This window comes from Lissotriton vulgaris, chromosome 3_1, assembly GCF_964263255.1.
Source record: "Lissotriton vulgaris chromosome 3_1, aLisVul1.2, whole genome shotgun sequence".
Taxonomy (NCBI): domain Eukaryota; kingdom Metazoa; phylum Chordata; class Amphibia; order Caudata; family Salamandridae; genus Lissotriton; species Lissotriton vulgaris.
The window spans coordinates 632,088,488-632,108,815 of record NC_141689.1 but is presented as its reverse complement, the minus strand read 5'-3'; the positions used below and the strand labels follow the sequence as shown (position 1 = coordinate 632,108,815).

The 20,328-nt window shown below is 49.0% G+C and overlaps 1 protein-coding gene across 1 annotated transcript in view; it reads left to right on the top strand.

Moving 5' to 3' along the window:
- The window catches only part of MCTP1 (multiple C2 and transmembrane domain containing 1), a 1,759,297-nt gene that overhangs the window by 803,044 nt on the left and 935,925 nt on the right, over positions 1–20,328 (top strand). The window contains exon 8 of the mRNA XM_086960921.1: positions 16,408–16,538. Coding sequence (XP_086817047.1) covers positions 16,408–16,538 — 131 coding nt within the window. The remainder of the gene's footprint in view (positions 1–16,407; positions 16,539–20,328) is intronic.

Here is a 20,328-nt window from a genome sequence, read left to right as displayed (position 1 = left end):
AAATATTCAGCTCTGGCCGTGGTGCATTACAAAACACATTTTACGCCTCACCACTTTCAAATGTCGCCAGCCGCCATTGCGGGGAGGGGGCCCCATCGACGTACTTTGCAGGGGGGCCCCCTCAAGTTTCGTTACGCCACTGTTGGGGAGGCATGGGTGACGGAGAAGACTAGTTAAGCGGCCATCATGGTCCACTGCTTGGCCACGCCCCCCGCTGTGAACCATTATTGTAGAAGTATTTGAGAAGGACATTTTTTGTCCCAATGACATGATGAAATATACTTTTGCTTTGTGTTTCGTTATAATGCACTTGAGTACTTTCAGAGTACATTGATATTTTAAATTGACAAAGGTAATGAAGGCTTGCAATCAGTTTGTGTATTTGGTTCAGATTTATGTTAAAAATTCTTTTCAGCATAGCACTTTATAGGTAATTATTACTTAAAAAGCACAAGAGTTAACTGTTGTGTATGTAAAGGTTAAAGTATTTATCCATGTTTAGTAATGAATTGGCCATGCGCTCATCTGCCAACTACTACTAAAATGGCTCTCCTGAATGTGACCAAGTCTGTTTGAATTGGCTGAAATGCGTTATAGTGTACATTAATGAGTGAGGATTACCAAATAACTCTTGAGCATTTTTTTTTTGGTAAATCTTTTTATTGGCATTTATAGATGCAAAAACACATTAAGCACATCTGTACAATCACGTCTTCCATTCTACATGGGCGGCAATACATCAACAACACGATCCATCAAGAGCGCTATGTCAGTTCATGCTCAGTGTTCGTGGACAGGGTATGAGCGCCCAAGTATGCCTTCTCATTGATAAACAGGAGTGAACCCGCTCCACCTCTCTACAGGGGAAGGGACAAGCTTGTGCCACCGGCCCAACCCCAGATGATAACCATGCGCAATAGAACAAGAACAAAAACAGCTAACTGCGACATTGTCATCAAATTACATTACCATTCGTCCCGGTTCCCGACCCCTCCAGCCCAGGCCCCCCCCCCCTACTCCCGCTAATGTGGCTCGCGCAGTTCCGCAATAAATGACGCCCTGCCATTGCGTCACTTAATGTGCTAAGGCATGTCTCCAGTGCGGCTGTCTCTGCGCCCCTTTCCCTTTCCTCTGTGGTGTCTGCCTAGTGCCCTGCCTCCCCCTCTGTTGCAGGGTCTGCCTCCGCCTGCAAAGTGCTCAGCATGTGTTTCCACCTGTCTGCCGTAGGCTCCTTGCGGAGTCCCAGAGTTTCCTCCCTCTGAATGGCCGTCCACTCCGCAGGCGCCCAGGATGAGAACGACAGAACCTACGCCCTTTGTGCTGGGCGAGTCCCTCTCCTTCCATCTCCTAGTAAGAAGTCGTACTGCCGTCACCATCCCCAGATCGAGGAACCGAGACGACGCTTTGTCCTTAGGTGGCCTTTTGAAATGGTGTAGGAGGTACTCGGGCCAAATACAGGGGATGACGCAACCGGTGCCCCGCGCGAGTAATGTATGAATGTCCCTCCAGTAGGCGCCTAGGCCCGGACAGCACCACAAGGTGTGAAGGAGGTCCGTGTTCACTTCTCCACATCTGGGGCAAGACACGTCCGTTCGGTGAAAATATTTGTTTATTAGGTCTGGAGTGAGATAGGCTCTGTGTACTATGTATACCTGGATTTGGCGGAACCTCATATTCCTAGGGATTCGTACCGGGCCCCTGAGGACCTTTTCCCACTCCTTGTCTGCCAATTCTCGCCCCATGTCTCTCTCCCACTTCGCCCATAACGGGGTTAAGTCCAATTCCGTATACGTCCGCAGGGATGCAGCAAACCACTTGACTAAGTGCCTGCCCCTGCCCATATACGTGCAGGTACTGCACCGTCAAATGCTGTGATGGCTCTTCCGCCACATCACCCTGGGGTGAGCCCAGCATCTGCGATCGGCGTCTCGTAGGGTATCAATGCTCCATCCTGGTATAAGTCGCTCAATGTTTGGACATCCACCTCATGCCATTGCTCTAGCATGGAATGTGTGAGTGTCCCCCCGCCCCCAGGTGAGCCCTCCAGGGGCACCGCAGGTGCGTAAGGGTGCACCTTTCTCGTGAGGTACAATGTCCTGCGGAAGCACTTGAATGCCACCGCCAACAGTAATGGAGTGGGGCGTGCCGGCATCGCTAGTGGATGAAATAGTGCAGTAATCCACTCTAGTGTGTACACTGGGTCTGCCGTGGCAGTGTCCTCCCGTCCCCTGTCTGCCAGCCAGCGGACGACCCATTGGAGTTGTTCCGTCAAGTAGTACAGCTCAAAGCAGGGGGCGGCTAGCCCGCCCCTGTCTGTGGGTAGGAACAGCTTCCCGAGCACTAGGCGGTGTCTAGATGCACCCCAAATAAAGTCACGTAGAATCTTGTTGAGGTTGGAGAAGAAGGACGCGGGCAGGAAGAGCCGCAGGTTCGCGAAATAGTAGAGGAGGCGAGGGAGCATCACCATTTTAGCGAGGGCCACTCTGCCGCTGGGCGAGAGCGGGAGTGAGGACCAGAAACCAATTTGGGCCTTGAGCGCCGTCACCGCTCTGCCCAGGTTCCCATCTAATAAATCCGCTTGCTGGCGGTATATCTGTATCCCCAGATATTTGAAGGTGTCCGCCTGCCAAGCGACTCTCGTACCATGGAGGCTGTACTCCGGGTCCGCCACCCCATTTTCAAACACATAGAGACGCGACTTGCCTGCATTGACTCCGAGCCCCGAGAGGTCAGCGAATCGGTTCAGCAAGGAGGCCAGTTGCTCCGGCATGTGGCTCACATCTCGAACGAAGACTAGCAAGTCATCCACGTACAATGACACCTGATGAACCCCGTCGCCCAGCATAATGCCATCTGCCAAATGTTGCCTCAGAGCCGCAGCCAAGGGCTCCATGGCCAGTGCGAATAGTAGCAGTGACAGAGGGCAACCCTGCCGGGTGTCTCTACCAATCGCCACTGCCTCCGAGACATACGGCCATAGTCGGACGCGGACCACGGAGCCACCGTACAGGAGTCCCACCATCTGAAGGAAGCCGCTATCTATCCCATACGCCTCCAACACTGTTAGCAGGTATCCCCACTCCAGGCAATCAAAAGCCTTTTCTAGGTCAAGCACCAGGCATCCCGCCCTGGGCCAGACCGACGTTACCTCCGCTGCTACCCGGAAGAACCTCCTGAGGTTCAGGGATGTGGATATCGCTGGCAGAAAACCATTCTGATCTGGGTGCACTAAATGCGGAACCACTGGCGCCAGTCGCTCAGCTAGGATCTTGGCGAATATCTTATAATCGGTATTCAGCATCGCCAGCGGGCGGTAGGAGCCTAAGGACATGGGGTCTCTGTCAGTTTTGGGTAGGGACACCAAAATCGCTTCCCTCAGAGAGGGTGGGATCCGGCCAGTGTCCATCGATGTCCTATACATCCGGAGGAGCTCAGGTGCTAGAATGTCCCTGTTCGCGTTATAATATTCGGCCGGCAGGCCATCCGGTCCCGGTGTCTTCCCAGATGCTAGCGCACGGATAGCATCCCCCACTTCCTCCAATGTCAACGGAGCGCTGAGCTCCCCGTTTTGACTGTCCGTGACAGTATGCAGAGCGACCGACTCGAGAAGCCCCGTCAGCAGGTGTGTGTTGCCAGCGCCCCGCGACCTGTAAAGGTCCCGGTATTGGTCTGTCAGCGTCCGGTGGATTTCACGCTGTGTGTACACCATTGTCCCATCATTGGAGCGGAGGGCACCCATCGGGGTCTTGCTCTCTGTCTGTTGGATTAACCAGGCGAGCAAGCGGCCGGCCCTGTCTGCCTTCGAGTGTGTCCTGGCTGTGTGCGCCGCATAATTGTGGCACCTCAGTCTTTCGAGTAGGACTTCGTGCTCGCCTCGGAGTTCCCTCAGTCTACGTGCACGCTCACCCGTGCCTTCCCCCTCCCTTTCATGCTGCAGCAGCTCGGTCTCTATGCGGGTCAGGGAGTTGGACACCTGCGTGCAGATATTCCATGTGGCACCTATGCAGTGCCCACGGATGGTCACCTTGTGAGTGTCCCATTCCACCCTTGAGTTGCTTGCCGTGCCCTCGTTTTCTGTAAAGTAAGATAGGATGGCTGTGCCCAGAGATGACCGGAATTCAGCATCTTCTAATGCTGCAGTCTGTAGTCGCCATGTGGGCACCGGAGGCCTATCCGCCTCCCAGCTGAGATGGAAGCAGAGAAGGTTATGGTGTGGATGCGTCCTGCCCAGGTACTCCATCCTGGACAGCAATGGGAGCAAAGACTGGGAGCCCACTATACGGTCCAGGTGGACATGGAGGTCATGCACAGCCGAATAATACGAGTATATCTTATCCGCAGGCTGTTGTGCGCGCCAAAGATCATGTATGTCCCAATGCAGTAACCAGTTCCTAAAGGCCTGCGCTGCTGATGTCTATGCCGCTGCGTGTAGGGATGGGAAGGAGCGGTCCAGGCGCGTGTCCAGGACCATGTTAAAGTCGCCGCCTAACAACCAGGGGAGCCCCGCATATCGTTGGAGGATGGGATTCAGGGACGCCAGAAAAGCGGCTTGGTCTGTGTTGGGGGCATAGATGGAGCCCAGCAGTATCTCCTGCCCGTTAATCCTCCCCCTAACAAAGGAGTACCTCCCTTCAACATCTGTGTGAGCATCTAAACAAGTAAAGGGGACGCCAGCTCTCACCCATACCCAAGTCGTGCCGTGTACCTGCCCCCTCCATCTCCTGCGCAGCCTTTCCAGCTCTACTTGGGACATATGAGTTTCTTGGAGAAGCGCGATCCCCACCCTGTGCCTCTGCATTTAGGCGAAGATAGAGTACCTACGCGACGGGGTTTGCATGCCGCGGATGTTCCATGTCATAATAGTGGTGGACGCCATGACGTGTGATGTAATGCAGTCACCTAGGGAGCTGAGCGGGTCACCCATCCAGGTCGGGGGCCAGGCTGTTGCAGAGTGTTCGCTGGGTGTCACTTCTGTAATTTATAAACTAACAGTAACATTGTAACTCGACGGGTGACTTCCCAACGGGGCAAGCGTCCAAACTTAGCAAGGCAATTACTCCTCAAGGCAACGTGTCCACAATATGGGTGTGTGTGGGGAAGCGCGCAGTCGGTGGTGTATCGTGGTGTTCCCCCTCTCAGGGCCCTTAAGGTTGCGGAGGTGGATACGAAGCATCCAAACAGTGGTGCATGTCAAATTGATATGGGTGAGTCACCCTGGCGACTCGCACGCAAAGTGCCCCACCCTTCCCCCACGCCGGGCGCGGTTATGTGTCTGCAGTGTGTTGCGCGCTTGGCGCCGGGCCCGCTATCCATAACAACAGTACAATGGGCAATCAATGAAAGGATACATTATGCAATATGCTTAGTTCATTCTATGTATCAGGGTGTCCCAAGGCTGGCTCCGGTCACGCTATGAAGTCCGCTGTCTGAGGTGTGACCACAGGCATAACAATGTCGTCTGACATCTCCGTGGATGGCGACGATGGTCTGCTGGCCTGCACTTCGCTTTGCTGACTGTGGCCTAGGTCGTTGCTGATAGTCACCGCGCCCAGTGTCGCCACCGCCTCTAGGGCTTCCTGTCTTTCCTGCCACATTTTCTCCGGGCTCGGGGCAACCTGCCCCAGACTTGTGTTCCGCCGGGCTCCCCTCTTCCTCCTCCACCTCCTAGAGCGCTGCTCCTGCCATTCGCCCTCCTCCGGGCCCGCTGGTCGCGGTCCCGACCATCGCCCTGTTTCTTCCAGCCAGTCCCTGACTTCTGACGGGGCCTCGAAGAAGCTCGTGCCCTCCTTGGTGACAACTCTCAGGCGTGACGGGAAGAGTAAGGAGTAGGGTAACTCCAGTATTCGCAGTTGTTTCTTCACTGCCAGGTACGAGCCGCGCCTCCTCTGCACAGTCGCTGTGTAGTCCAGGAAGAACAGGACCTGGCTGTTGCCCACCTTGATGTCCCCCAACTTCCGAGTTTCACGGAGCACTGCGTCCCGGTCTCTATAGTTAAGGAGCTTGAAGAGGAACGGGCGGGCCGAGTCCCGGGTCTTTGGGCTTCCGCAGGCACTCTGTGAGCCCTTTCCACCACGAAGTGTGGCGACAGCATCCAGCCAGTAAAAGCGTCCGCAGCCAGCCTTCCATGTACTGTTCGGGATTCTTCCTTTCTTCCCCTTCTGGCAGGCCCACTACCCGGACATTACTGCGCCGGGAGCGCTCTTCCGCATCCTCCGCGCGATCCTCTTGTGTGTGAACCCTGTCTATTAGGTCCTGTAGAGCAGAGGCGTAGCTGTGCACCACTGGCTGCAGGTCCTGGACTGTTTGGCGCTGCGCGGCGACTGACTCCCACAATTTGCGGTGGTCCGCATGCAACAGTGTGAAGTCGGAGGTGACTTTATCGAGTCGGTCTTCCAGGGAAGTCTTGGTTTGTGCTAAGGCGGTTCCAATGCACTCCACCGCCGCTAAGACAGTGTCCATTTTGGCTGCTTGGGTTGTCACAGGTTCCATACCAGCCCTCCGCTGATCTTTTGGTGTGTCCGGGCCACCCGGGCCCTGTTGCTTCGTCTGTGATTTGTCTCGCAGCCTGCCCATTGCAAGTTGCCGCGCCGTGGGCATCGACGCTCCCGGTTCCGGACCAGCAGCAGCGGCATAGAGGCCTCCAAATTATCAGTTCTGCTGCGCTTGTCAGGAGGGTCAGTGGTGCGTGCCAATCGCAAACTCGCAGACCCGGCTTCACCGTCCCCAACAAGGCGCGACATCTAGGCGCTAGAGGACAGTCCGGGTCCAATCCCTCAGCCTGTGTCCCCCTCCCAGGGGCTATGTAGATGTAGGCCGTAGAGTCCCCGTGGGCGCCTCACCACCGCAGCGGTGCAGAGATTCCCCTTCACCTGGGCCTTCACCGCCTATTCGGCCACTGCGTCCGGGGTGTCAGTAAGCGGCATACACAGCTGATGTGATCACAGGGCGAGGGTCTCTCCTCACACCGAAAGCCCAAGTGGGTTCTAAGTCCGTGCTGCTAGGTCCGCCGTCGCCTCGCTCTCTTCGCCCCTCTGTCTCAGCCGCCACTGCGCTTGTCTCCCTCTTCGGGGTCCGATGGTCCTGCAGCTGTCGGGGAGTCGGTTTCCCATGCTCTGGGCCTCAGGAGCACCCCAGTTGTCTGCGAGTGCCGGCCGAGCTTATGTTGCGTGTGCTCACCAGTGCCAGGCCGTGTTCTTACCTTGTCGCCGCCGGGCCTGCTCCGCCGGGGTCTTTTGGGCCTCCGTTGCTGTCTCTAGGCCTGCTCACAACCCTCAGGCCGCCACTGGTGCAGCGAAACACAGCACCACCTGTCTTGCCGGTGTCACTGTGCCTCTTCTCGTGGCCCCTCGTCTCAGCTCCTTGAGCGCCGCTCGCCGTCTGGCCTCTCTTAGGCGCCAGGGCCGTCGTCGCGGTCCGCAGGTTTGTGTAGGGGCACGCGGCGCTGTCCAGGCCCAGCTCCTCCCCCACCTTCCCTACAGCACTGTCAGGGGCATGTCAGTGCGACCAGGGCCCCACCGCATGCACACTGCCTCAGTCCCACTATGCCCCCACGGCCCGCCGGCCGAGCCTGCTCCTCGTCGGGCTTCCAGGCTGGCTTGCTGCTAACCAGTGTGCGCCCAAGTGGGCGGCCCTGCACACCCGTCCCCCACTCAGGGCCCGGGCCTGCGCTTCACTCCGCGCGGCTAGGTCCAGGTCAGGGTTTCGCGCCCACTCTGCTGCCCGACGCCTCCTCCGCTCAACGGCCGGTATTGCACCGCCGCGGTCCTGATTCCGGCCCACCTCTCACCAGCGGATTTCGCGGGTTCTCTCCCCTCGCTCAACACCGGCGCAGGCCGCGTCGTCCCTTCCCGGCTGTGGTTCGCGCCTCCTCAGCGCCCCTGGGCCAGCTCCGTTCGCCGGCTGATTGTGCAGTCCCGCAGCCGACTCAGCGAGCGCGCCTCAGGTCGGTATGTTCCCCTGTCGGCCTCCCTTCTGCTCCGCCCGACGTGGACAATCACAGTTTCCTCTCTGAGGATAAATTACTGAGAAGTCTGGGCCCCTCTGACTGAGCTCTAAGGTGTTGCGTCCACCATGTTGCCCGGCTGGCCACGCCCCCCTACTCTTGAGCATTTTTGTCGGCTTCTTGGAGGGTGCTGAAAGTGTTCATATATTGGAAAGAGCTGGCTCTGTTTTACTGATGCCCCCTCAGCACTGTGGCTGAAAAAACAAAGTTTAATGAAGAGTTATGTGTGAGGAAATTAGTAAATAAATATACATACATATGTATAAATATATGAGCTAATAAATATATTTATATATCGAGACCTGTACATATATAATTCACTGAAAGAACAAAGGTTAAAGAGGGGTTATATTTGAGGAAGGTAGTATTATTTTAACTTACATTGTAACAAACCTTTGAAATTCACAGAAAAAGCACTTGCATATAAAATCCCCTAAACAACTGAAATCTTCTAGTTATATGTAACTGACATTAATACACAAGCACAGCCATAGATTTTAAATGCCTTCAGTAATAAATTATGTGAGGATATAAACAGTGCATTACAGCTCTGAAAGTTGTACTTCTGTCCTGTAGAAATCTCTTCAGGGAGAGCCGACACCATCCACATAGGCAAGCCCTCCTAAGTAGGCCAAGCATTGTGCAAAAGCTTACACTCATTAGCAGTATAGAAGCTTTTGAAAGTTTGCTCTTGTTGTAGCTCACTAAATACCTTTGTGTCAGAAGCATAGAGCAAACTGGCACGCTCAGTGGCTGATGTCATCAGCGATGTCATCCATGATGTCATTTTAGATGTCATCAGTAATGTCATCCATGATGTCATGAGTGATGTAATATGTCTGGTCATAAGCAGTGCTTAATGGGGCAAAAATAATTGTTCGCTCAGTATGTAATAACTAATGATTTTCAGTATTTATTTTAATTTTTTAAGCGTTAGTGTGTGTATTATTTCAACATCTAAGTATTTTGTCACTTTAGGCTTTGTTTCAGTGAATTTCTAAGTTCGTTTTTTTTAACGTAAGATATACTCTTATTACCATACCTTACTATAAGGTTTGTTATTTCAGTGAATTTCTAGAGTTTTTTTTACGTAAAGTAAAATTGTATTGCCATACCAGACTATGTCTCTTTCACCTTTGTTTTTTCAATGAACTGTGGTGTGGTTTTTTATCACATTTACTTAACTACTTTGCTGAGCACAGCTTTTAGTAGTGTGTAGCAGTGAGTTTGCTGCAGGGTTTGACCTCTGGCTAGGTCCTGCTCCTACTCTCCCACAGGCAGCCAACGCCCTGCAGACCCTCACCTCGCCTTTTAAATTGTGTTTGCAGTACTCCTGCTGTACCGCAATCAAGCATCACATCCTTGGTATGGTGGGACTGTGAAAGCTTTAACCAGTGAAGTCTGGCCTCCTTATTTGTTTATGTTATAATTTGTTCAGTTTTAAGGGCGGACAGCCAATCAAATCTTTCTGTTTCATGGTAACGAAAGGATGACAGGAGAAAAAGTTCTCTCAGCCATTCAAAAAACCCTTGTTCGTAAAATTTATAGTACTGTAGGCTCCAGTGATAGCAACTGTCTAGAATAGATATATACCGATTTTTTTTAAACACTTTCAAGCCAACCCTAGTACCTCTTTAAACGTGAATTTCTTGAAAACATGTGAATGGATTTACACCAATTGGCAAAAAGCAAGCTTTCTGAGAAAATTTGGTGTAAAACCATTCAAACGTATTTCTGTATCAATTTTCTATGGGAATTAACCAGGAAAAATAAAATTTTAGCTCCCCTCCCCTATTTCTCAGCATCTGGTTGACCAATCACCCCAGCCCTTTCCAGGAAAGTACTGAGGTGAATGATCTTTTTTTAGGAAAGTTTCATGAAGATTTGTCAAACAGCACCAAAGTTATCATTGAAACAAAAAAGGCTCTTCCTATGAAAACTCTGACCTAACTATAACTACACAGTGGTGACTGCCACTGTTAATGTGACCAATAAACACACTATAATTTGTTGTTTGGAACAAGTGAACCAATAAAGTGCACCAAATAACAGAGTTCTAGCAATGCTATTCATTAGAAATAGCTTTATAAAGGTTGTATTTGTGTAAGAGAAACTCTGAACAGTAGGTTTAGGTAGCCAAAGATCAGAAATAAAACAATGAACCATACTATGTGAAATAAATGCACATTCATTAATACACTGTAAAGATCCAAACCCAGGTTTTTACCTTACAGGACACGTAACTAACGTGAGAAATCTCTGATTACTGATTCTCTCATTCCATGTTACAATTACTTAACAGAGGGAAGCTAAGCCGCGTCTGCTGGTAAGTGGACTAATGTGTCCACTGTGGGGGCCGGTATTTGCCCTCATGGCCACAGGTTCATAGCCGGGTCCAATTAGCCTTTCATCCTTCTGAGGTCAATGAAATGAGTACCATTGAGTTGGGTAACAATAATCATCTGTTATTCAGCGCCACAATGCCTACTGATGAACGTGTGATTTACAAATGCACATGGTATGTAATGCTATATGGGCCCATACTCACAAAGCTGACTAATGAATCTTTCTCCCTGCACAGATTTATTCAATTGAGATCTGTTTGAATATTTATGTTTAGAACTTCACAACATAAAAACATTACAGTTTCAACTATGCACGCAGATCCATTGAGATAAAGGTTCTATTTATCACTGTTGTGCAAGGAAGTGATGGTCATCAGTCTCAACTCGAAGCTTCTGAATTATGACCCCTTCTTACTTTATACAATGGCACTCAATGTACCTGCATCAGGTGCAGCCCAACATTAAGAGCACCCTCTCTTTCACCAAAGCACGATGAGTGTCTATCAGGCTGAGCAACGGTCAGCCTGAGAGAGGCTCGCCATGCCAGATGTTTTACGTGTGCTAATGCACAGGAAGCTGGCAGCCTGAGTCAAACGTTGCCCGTTTGAAGATTTCACGGAGCTGAAGGCAGTGACCACATCAGCAAGCTAAATACATGTGAGCCCCAGCCCATCAAGAGAAAGAGCATCACCCATAGAGTTAACACTGAGTGCTTCAGGTTTAAGCCCTGAAGAGTCCAGGGCTGGCTGTCTATCAATAATGCCTCACGACAGAGTGGGGTGGCCAGCAAGGGGCTCATGAAGTCTCATTGAGCCCATCCTACTCTGTAACAGTTAAGGAAGATCCTCCTCTCATTGGATGACCATGATGAGATCCCCAATGACAGAAGGAGGTGGGATCTTCTTTGAGTTCCTTAAGTCCCAGAAGCCTCCGCTTTTATACTTCTCCTTCCTGCCACAAGCTGTTGTTGCCCCGTCTGGTAAGTGCTTGTTGAATGATGGGTGCTTGTGTGTATGTATGAATGCCAGTGTATTTTCGCGGGCCTGCTATGAATAAGTATGTGTGTGTGTGAATTTGCCTGTGAATGGTGAGTGTATGTGTGCACATGTATGAATGAATATTTGTGAGTGAGTGTGCATATAGATGAGTGAGCCTGAGGTGTGCTCTTCTGAGAGGGTGGGTGGGAGTGAGTATGTGCATGTGTGCCCACCCCACTACTCATCCATATTTCAGGTCACCACTGCATATATACTATTGGACTTTGCCCTACTGCAGGGTCACCCCAAACTTTTTGCCTTCACCCTCCAGGTTTCTGGACCTGTTTGTGTTGGCTTTTAGGACTCAACACTTCATCACTGTTAACCAGTGATGAAATGCTTGTGCTCTCTCCTTTAAACATGGTGAAACTAACGTATACCCAATTGGCCTATTTAATGTACTTGTATGTCCCTTGTAGTGGTACTACACATACCCAGGACCTGTAAATTAGATACTACCAGTGGGCCTGCAGCACTTATTCTGCCACCCACTTAGGTAGCCATGTAAACATGTCTCAGGCCTGCCAGTGTGGCCTGTGTGCAGTTTTAAACTGCCATTTCGACCTGGCAAAAAACGTTTTGCCATGCCCAACCCTTCCTTTTTACTACATATAAGTCACCCCTAAGGTATGCCCTGAATAGCCCAGAAGGCAGGGTACGGTATATTTAAAAAGTTGGACAAGGGCTTTTAAGTTTTACATTTCCTGGTAGTGAACACCTTTTACATTCTTTTTTCATTACTGCATAGCTTGCCTCTCCCATAATGTGATAGTGGAGTTACCTTATTACACTAAATAAGCTGAAACTCCAAATTGAGAGTAGGGAGCCAGGGCAAGTTAGGTATCTAAAGAATTGTAATTTAAAGTCATCTTTAATGTAAAAGTTTTTTTTTAACACAAATCTGAAAATGCCACTTTTAGAATGTTAATAATGAATGTGGTGGTGTGCACACCTAACTTTTCAAAGTAATCCATAATCCATGTGTTAAAACATCCTTGACCTTTTGCGTGCAACCTGGGTCTCGCCTTGCCATCGCGCAATATAATCAAAATCCATTAGTGGGGAACTCAGCTTTTACGTTCCACACCCTGGTGCACAGCATTTTATTTAAGGGATACTGGATCCCCCAATATCTGGGTAGTTACTTTAACTGTAGGAAAACACTGAGAGAGGGGTTCAGAGTGAACGTATTCTGATGTAATTTAATCATGCAATGAAATTGTTCTAATCACCATGTTTGCACCAAACTAAGTTTAGAGTTTAAACGAGGTGTCTTTGTTATTAATGTAAAATTTTGTGATGTTGTATTACAGCATGGGTACTCACAAACTTTCTCTCGGGGGCCAAATTTACAGTGTGGTTTGTGTGCGAGGGCCGCACCGGTGGGGGCGGGGTCAGTGGGGGAGGGGGCGGGCCTAGAGCAACAAAAAAAAACTGCGACCATGAGGTTGAACACAGGTCCCTGCAGCGGACGCCTTCGTCCACTGAGCTACAATACCCGGCATACACACCTCTCTCTTTCTCTCTTTCTCTCTCTCTCCCTCTCTCTTTCTCTCCTTCTCTCTCTCTCTCTTTTTCTCTCTTTCTCTCTCTCTCCCTCTCTCTCTCCCTCTCTCTTTCTCTCTTTCTCTCTCTCTCTCTTTCTCTCCCTCTCCCTCTCTTTCTCTCTCTCTCTCTCTCTCTCTGTCTCTGTCTCCCTCCCTCTAGCTCTCTCTCTCACTCTGCGCTCTCGTGGCTGTCGGGGCCTCTCTTCCTGGGCCAGGGGCGACAGCGCTGTTTAAGCATCGAAAGATGCCTGGGGCAGGACGGCTGCGTGATCACAAAAACAGCCAAACCGTAGCTTCTCTGATTTTTTTTCGCTGGAGTTTGTCATCCAGACTTCACATCACAAATGACAGGGGCCAAGTATCAGCGTGTTATCTTTTTTTATCCAAATATTTAGAAGTGGCAGCTCCAAAGGCGGCAGAGTTTTCATGCAGAATAACAAGGGAGTAGTATTAAACGCTCCGACTATAGTTAAAGGCAGTTTACACTTTCTTTGAATGTAAAGGAACCATGTAAATCTGCTCAGTGGAATAATGCACATGCTGCAAGTGGGCAGCCTGCAAACAACCGGTTCCAGTTCTAGCGCACCCCCTCGACCTTTCATCTCTCTGGGGCCAATAAGAAGTCGACAATCCATAGATTACATAACACCAACTACCAATACAGCGCTTTGAGATTTTGCGGCTGAAGCGCTTTACAGGGCTCGGTATTAGCAACATTAATATGATCTCTGCAGAGTTTTGGACTCGGGCGGATTAGCATATCAAAGCAGGAGCCCAGGGCAAGGGAAGCCATCGATAGCCCCGGGCTGTGACAGCTTCCAGGCGCGCGCACACAGCCGCACCCAAGCATTCACAGGTCTTTAAAAGACCATTAGCATGTTAATGAGGCTATTTTCACCTCTCAGCACCCCTGCAGCCCCACTCTGACTACGGCGGAAATCGCCCGGCCCCCACAGGCAGCAGAGTCTCGGAATCAGCTCTGTTTGCAGACAGCCTTTAAACCACAAAAAAAAAAAAAACTCGGGTATGATGTCTGAAAGGTCCGCGGGCCGCCGGGGAAGGCTTGCCGGGCCGCCACTGGCCCGCGGGCCGTACTATGAGTACCCCTGTATTACAGCTACCCCTGACGAAGAGCAAGTAATTGCTCGAAATGCATTGGGTTGTAAATAAAGGATGCTGCTGAGAACTACTTGTCGTGATTGAATCATATTTACAAGGAGGCTTGGATGGGCACCTGTGAATACTTAAAGTTTCAAAATAAGACGTAACATGATGGATATGTGGAACGGATGGAAAGGTCGAAAAGAATATGTCAAGGTTGAAATATGGACGAATCAGGATCAGAATAAATGGACGAGTTTATGGGGGATCCAGTATCCCTTAAATAAAATGCTCTGCACCAGGGTGTGGAACGTAAAAGCTGCGTTCCCCACTAATGGACTTTTAGAATGTTGGCATGTTCTTGTCCTAACCATTTGGTGCCTGCAACCTGGTCCTGTGTCACATGACAAGGTGTTGTTGGGAGTTGGAGCATGTGTATTGGTTTCAGACAGTGAGATAAAGAAAAGCTAGGTGTTGACAGGATGAGCCACTGAGTAAACGAGGGGGAGGAGATGGCACCTATCACACTTGCACAGCACAAGGGCTCTGCCTGAGCATTCCTACAAAGGGTCTCTCACAAGTCTTTTGTGACCCCAGACAAGCTGGGGCCAGGACAGGGATGACGGGGCACCTGACACCCCATGGGGATGGAAACCTCTAGAAGCTTTCTCTACTTCAAAGTGGGCACCAGGTATAAATATTGGACCCTTAACCCCAAATCTTCAGTGCATTGCTACACTTTGGAACTCTACCAGGAAGAAGTACTGTTGTGCTGCAGAAAGGACTGCGAATGTGCTGGACTGCTGCCCAGAAGGAATGCTGCCCTACTGTGCTTACTTGTGGCGCTACTGCTCATCTTGCCTGGATGAGACGGACTGGACCTGCATCTTTAAACCCAAGACCCCACAGTGACTCCAATGGCTACTTGACTGGCCTCCTGATCAGAAGTCTCAGGGACAGAACAGGCTTCCTACAACCTTGAACTCAGCACCTGGACTCTGCCATCTAAAAGTCCAGCCCTCCCAAGTGGTGCCACCCCAGACCTGGACCCTTGGAAGTGGACCTGTAAGTGCTTTAGAAGCCCATCTGTGGATTCAGCAGAACCAACTCATCTCCTCCGCGGAGCAGCTCTTCTCTCGCAGAACCAGTGCATTGCTTCTGCTGCTTGACCCATCACCTTTGGAACGGACGTATCACCTCGGCTGTGCGGACTTCCCTGGCGCAAGGTCCTTTGCATCGCCCTCCATTGGAACCGCCATTGCGCAATGCATCTTCTCACCCACACCTCGCATCGCTTCTACTGTGCAATGCATCCTTGATGTGGGACTCTGCATCTCTGCGCAACCAGGATTAAGGGACCATGTTCAGTGGGCCTAAGTGGGTCCCTGTAGTTGGTTCCATTACAATTGACCTAGACTTGTGACTTTAACTCTGTCTGGTGTGACCAAATAATCACAGTTGACACAATTTTACTGAAATCTTCAAAGCTACATATCTCTGGTTCTTCTGATTGGATTTTTGTTGTTTTGGTCTTGTGTTATTAATTAAAAGGTGATCTATGTTTCTAATTTGGTGTGGAATTCTTCTTGTGTTGTGTTATCGCATTATTACTGTTTGAAGTGCTGCATACATACTCTACACATTGCCACTAAGTTATGCCTGACTGCTTTGTGCCACGTTACCAGAGGGCTGAAAACAGATTAATTTGTGATTTGCTTGTGGCTTCACCTTGACGAGGATTGTTGTTTGAGTAGGGTTTCACCCCCTCAATCAGTAACCCAATTTTTTACATATACTCTACATAATAGTTATTCTTCTGTATATTTCAGGAAACCACACCTAGAAATAACTGACATTTACTAGCAATATAAATCAGTGCACCCACAGCACTCCACTGCATCCCAGTTCAATGCTCATGATAATCTCACGAAGGACGTCGCCTACTACATTGCCCAGTGTTCACTGGGCACAGGGTATGGCCTTTGGAAATGTCATGTGCCCAGAACTTCACCATCATTATCAGCTGCGCAGGACTTGTTATGCCCTGTCAAGCTCGGTGTCATTTTGTTTAGTGTTCTTTGTTTCGGCAAAACACTCCTATGCGAAGTTGAAATGTCAAACACAGTTTTAAGATCCACAGATAGCTAGCTATGCGTCCTGTTTGTCAATTTGAACGAAAATTGACATTCGTACGAGAGACGCCCAGATACTTTATATTGTGTCCACGTCTGTCAATGAGTGAGGCAACATTACTATCAACAAAAACATTTTTTCCTAACGCTTGTGTGTGTGTATATGTATATTTGTTTTGATAGGTGTGCACAAATACACAGAGGACTAACCAGGAGTTTAACAACTGTATTCTCTGTTTTTAGACTATGCCAAAAACGTTAAATCCTCAGTGGAGGGAACAATTTGACCTTCACCTCTACGAAGAACGTGGTGGAATCGTTGACATCACGGTGTGGGACAAGGATGCCGGCAAAAGAGATGACTTTATCGGCAGGTTGGTAAAATTGCAGTATGCCTGTCTTCCGAGTCAAAAAATTGAGAATTAAAGGAAATGCTTTCAGTATTCCTACAGTATGCACCTGTTCCTACACAACTCGCTATAAAAAAAATTTGAGAATGTGGTCATCATGCGAACAGACAGTACCTAGTCTTCCCGGTAGGTGGCAGCGTTTACCTGAAGATGTCAGAGTTTTTCATATGTGGAAAGGTTTAGAATCGAGTGCTGTTTTAGACAGGTGTATAAGAAACGTTTTAGAATAAATTGCTCTTAAGTAAATATCTTTTTTTCCCGGAAACAACGAAGTTAGCTCCTGAAAGACGTCACTTCTTCATATTTAACTGAATGAAGTATCAGGATTCTTTTGATATGTCGGAAAATATTCAATATATGAATCGATTCGCCATAGATTAAACTGTATTAATACGGGTGGGCGCTCAGCATCTGCAGTCAACGTGCAATGTGATGGGAACAATGAAACGTGCGGGGTCTGTACGCAATATCAGTCTTAAGTCATACGTCAAGTTTACTGTTTATGGCTGCAATGTGAAAAACAGTGTGGGTAACTTCCAGTGGTAGAATGAACGAAATAATTGTCAACCTTTAGAAAACTGAGTTGGATAATTGTCGCATTTTATGCATCCAGTGGAATTAGTCAATGTGCTGACCAGAGTGTGCCCCTACAGAAAGAGCAAAATCTACCTAGTTCCTATGGAATTTTAGATGTGAGAAGATAATTAACATACGCATTTATTAAAGAATTAGTGGGCTCATTTCACTAACGTAACTTACACGTTTTTGTAACTTTACTACTATTCGGCATTCACAAGAGTAAACTTATACCAAAATTCTAACTTTACTACTTTTTGGTATTCACAAAGTTAAACTTCCACCAAAAGCTATCTTTATTACTTTTCGGTATCCACAAAAGTAAGCTTAGATCAAAAGACTAACTTTACTATTAGAAACTTACCTTTGTGAATACCGAAAAGAAGAAAGGAGTTAAGTTAGACTTTTGGTTTAAGTTTACATTTGTGAATACCGAAACGTAGGAAACGTACATAAAAGTGTAACTTTACTTGTGAATAGGGCCCAGTGCGTTCCTCCTTAGTCCAGTTACGTTTCTATGTGTTGAGGACAAATCATTATGGGGCACATGCATCAACCTATTTAGGAAGTGCAAACGGTGCGAATCGGTAAATTCGGCCGTTTGCGATTCCTAAATAGGTTTTTGTGATGCTTCAAACATTTATTGGAAAATCGCTATTTTTAGCGAATTCCAAAAATGCAATTGCTTTTAAGGAATCGCAAATTTGCGATTCCTTAAAAGCAATGCATGATTGATTTTAAAAATGCGAATTCGCAATAGGGGGTGCAAATTACCACGAGGGTGAATCGTGGTAATTTGCGAAAAACTAACTAATGCTCAAATTAGCATTTTTATTTTTTATTTTTATTTGAAAACCTTTATTGAATTATCAAAGCATTACAAGCGCAGGCCTACAACCACAGGGGTCGGCCGCAAACTCAGGATATAGATTCAGGTGGCATGCAAATGTATACGACCGCGTAATATCAACGAGACAAGCATAGCTTATGATTGCATGTGCCATTAAGCAAAGGATATCAAAGGTTTCATTTTTTTGGTTATGAAGAAACAGTAGTGGCTGCACTATCGATGGCGTCACACCATAGAATAGAATTAAGAAGAGATGGGGAGGGACGCACCCCGCAATGTAATCAGAACCAGGTGATGAACATTACAGCCTTAAACATACTACGCCCGCTAAGGCAAACAAGGAGCCAAAATCAGTATAATAGCGAGCGATTCAGTTAGAGCATCATCCCGAAAAACCCACCCTCCAGAGAAGTAAGGCATAGGCAAGTATAGACGCCAGATAGAGAAAGAAGTGAGATAGAGAGAGACAGCCAACCTACTGAAGAGGAAGGAAAGCCCCACCTGAGAGAAAGAGAAAAGAAAGAGACCATAGAACAAAACAAACTAAAATAATAACCCCCCCCAACACCCACCACCCTGCACCCCTGTAATGGCTACGGCCAACCCCACTAACAGCGTGCCTGTCGCCCCAGAACTGCCCTAAAGAAAGGAAAGAAAGCGGAGGAGGAGAGCAATAGACACACTCCCGGTTCTCATTACACCCCACCAGCAGCAGCCTCCCCAAATTCCATGTCGACTATTAAAGCAAGTATTGAACAGGTACATGGGGAGAACTCCAATAAAAACCTCCCGTCTCCCAGTAGCATACACGGTGCATATCCGGCATAAAACAGATAGAAAAGCTAACCCCGAATGTCAAAGTCAACCTTGACCAGTTTGGTTCTTCACGAAAGCCCATGTCGTCCAAGCCACAACAATCGCGAAGAAGGCGAAGCGTCCAAGACAGTTCAACACAATGGCGACGGATCGAGGAGAGGAGACAAAATGGCGGCATCTGAAAATTCGACAATTGAGGATGAAGAAGGAAGGCAAACCTCTCCGATAGTCACTGAAGAACTGTCCTTGGCGGTAAAAACCTTTAGCAACAATGTTCCGTCGAACAGGAATGGAGCAGGGAAAGCCAACGACGATCACAGGTGCACCCTCCATAAGGCCAGAGTCATCAAAATAGGCTAAAACAGGCTTCCGTCCGGGGATCTCTAAATGGTGCGAGAATAATCCACGGGGTCCAAGGCATGCTGACAGCTTGTCGGATTATCCGCTTCCGGTTCCAAGTGCGCGTTATCCAGCTTTACTGACATCCGTTGGCACAGGACGGCAAAGTGAGAGCGGAGCTCTCCAATGGCGGCCATTACGGACCTCAGTGTTGGGGTACCGTCAGTATCCCCCATCTCCTCCGGCATGAGACGAGGCAGGATTCGGATCCCTGAAACACCGTCCAGGAACCAGGCACACACGGGGCTTATGACAACAACGAGCGCTCACACAACAGGCAGGGTCGGTATTTCGCCACTCGCGGGGGCCAGCCCGACAACCCGGGCTCCCCAGGGGGTCACCGGGCATAGGACCCCCGACCGTGGTCACCGATATCACATGCGTCACTGTGCCGTGTCCTTGAATGAAGCCGATTACTCAGTTGCCAACTGGAATTAGAAGGTATGGACCGACGTCGGGAGACCGGAAGCAACCCTGGTCCCACAGCCGATGTTGATCACATCCAACCCGGATGGGTCAGAAATCGAGGTCCCGGTGGAAGCTCTGGAATAGGCCGAGAAGTAAATTCGACGTAACTTTGTCACCCGGTGAGTTGGAGGGTCCGGGTTTGCACCGCAGGAGTCAGGAGCACTTCATACATGTGGGAGTCCGGCGTGCTTGAAGGATAAAGGGCAGGATATACGAGCTGCCGGTGGAGGTCGGCGGAGCCGGGAGCTTATGCGGCCATCTTGGATCGTAGCGTCGCTCCTCCCTCTCAAATTAGCATTTTAAACACTGTCATGTTACAGACACACATGTCCTAAGGACATGTGTGTGTGAAACATGCACTTTAAAATACATTTCAGGGGTGCAGGGGGGGGTCCTTTGGAATGCATTCCATGGAATGCATTAACATTTTGCGAATCGCTAATTGAAATTCGCAAAATGTCAATGCCTTCCCATTGATTCCTATGGGCCTTTTGGCCCATAGGAATCAATGGGAATTGCGAAATCGCAAATTAGAATTTGCATAATATTTGCAATTCGGTAAAAATTGCGATTTTTACCAAATCGCAAAAATTATGCGATTAAATTGATGCATCCCGTTTTGCGATTCCTTATTTGCGATTCCCT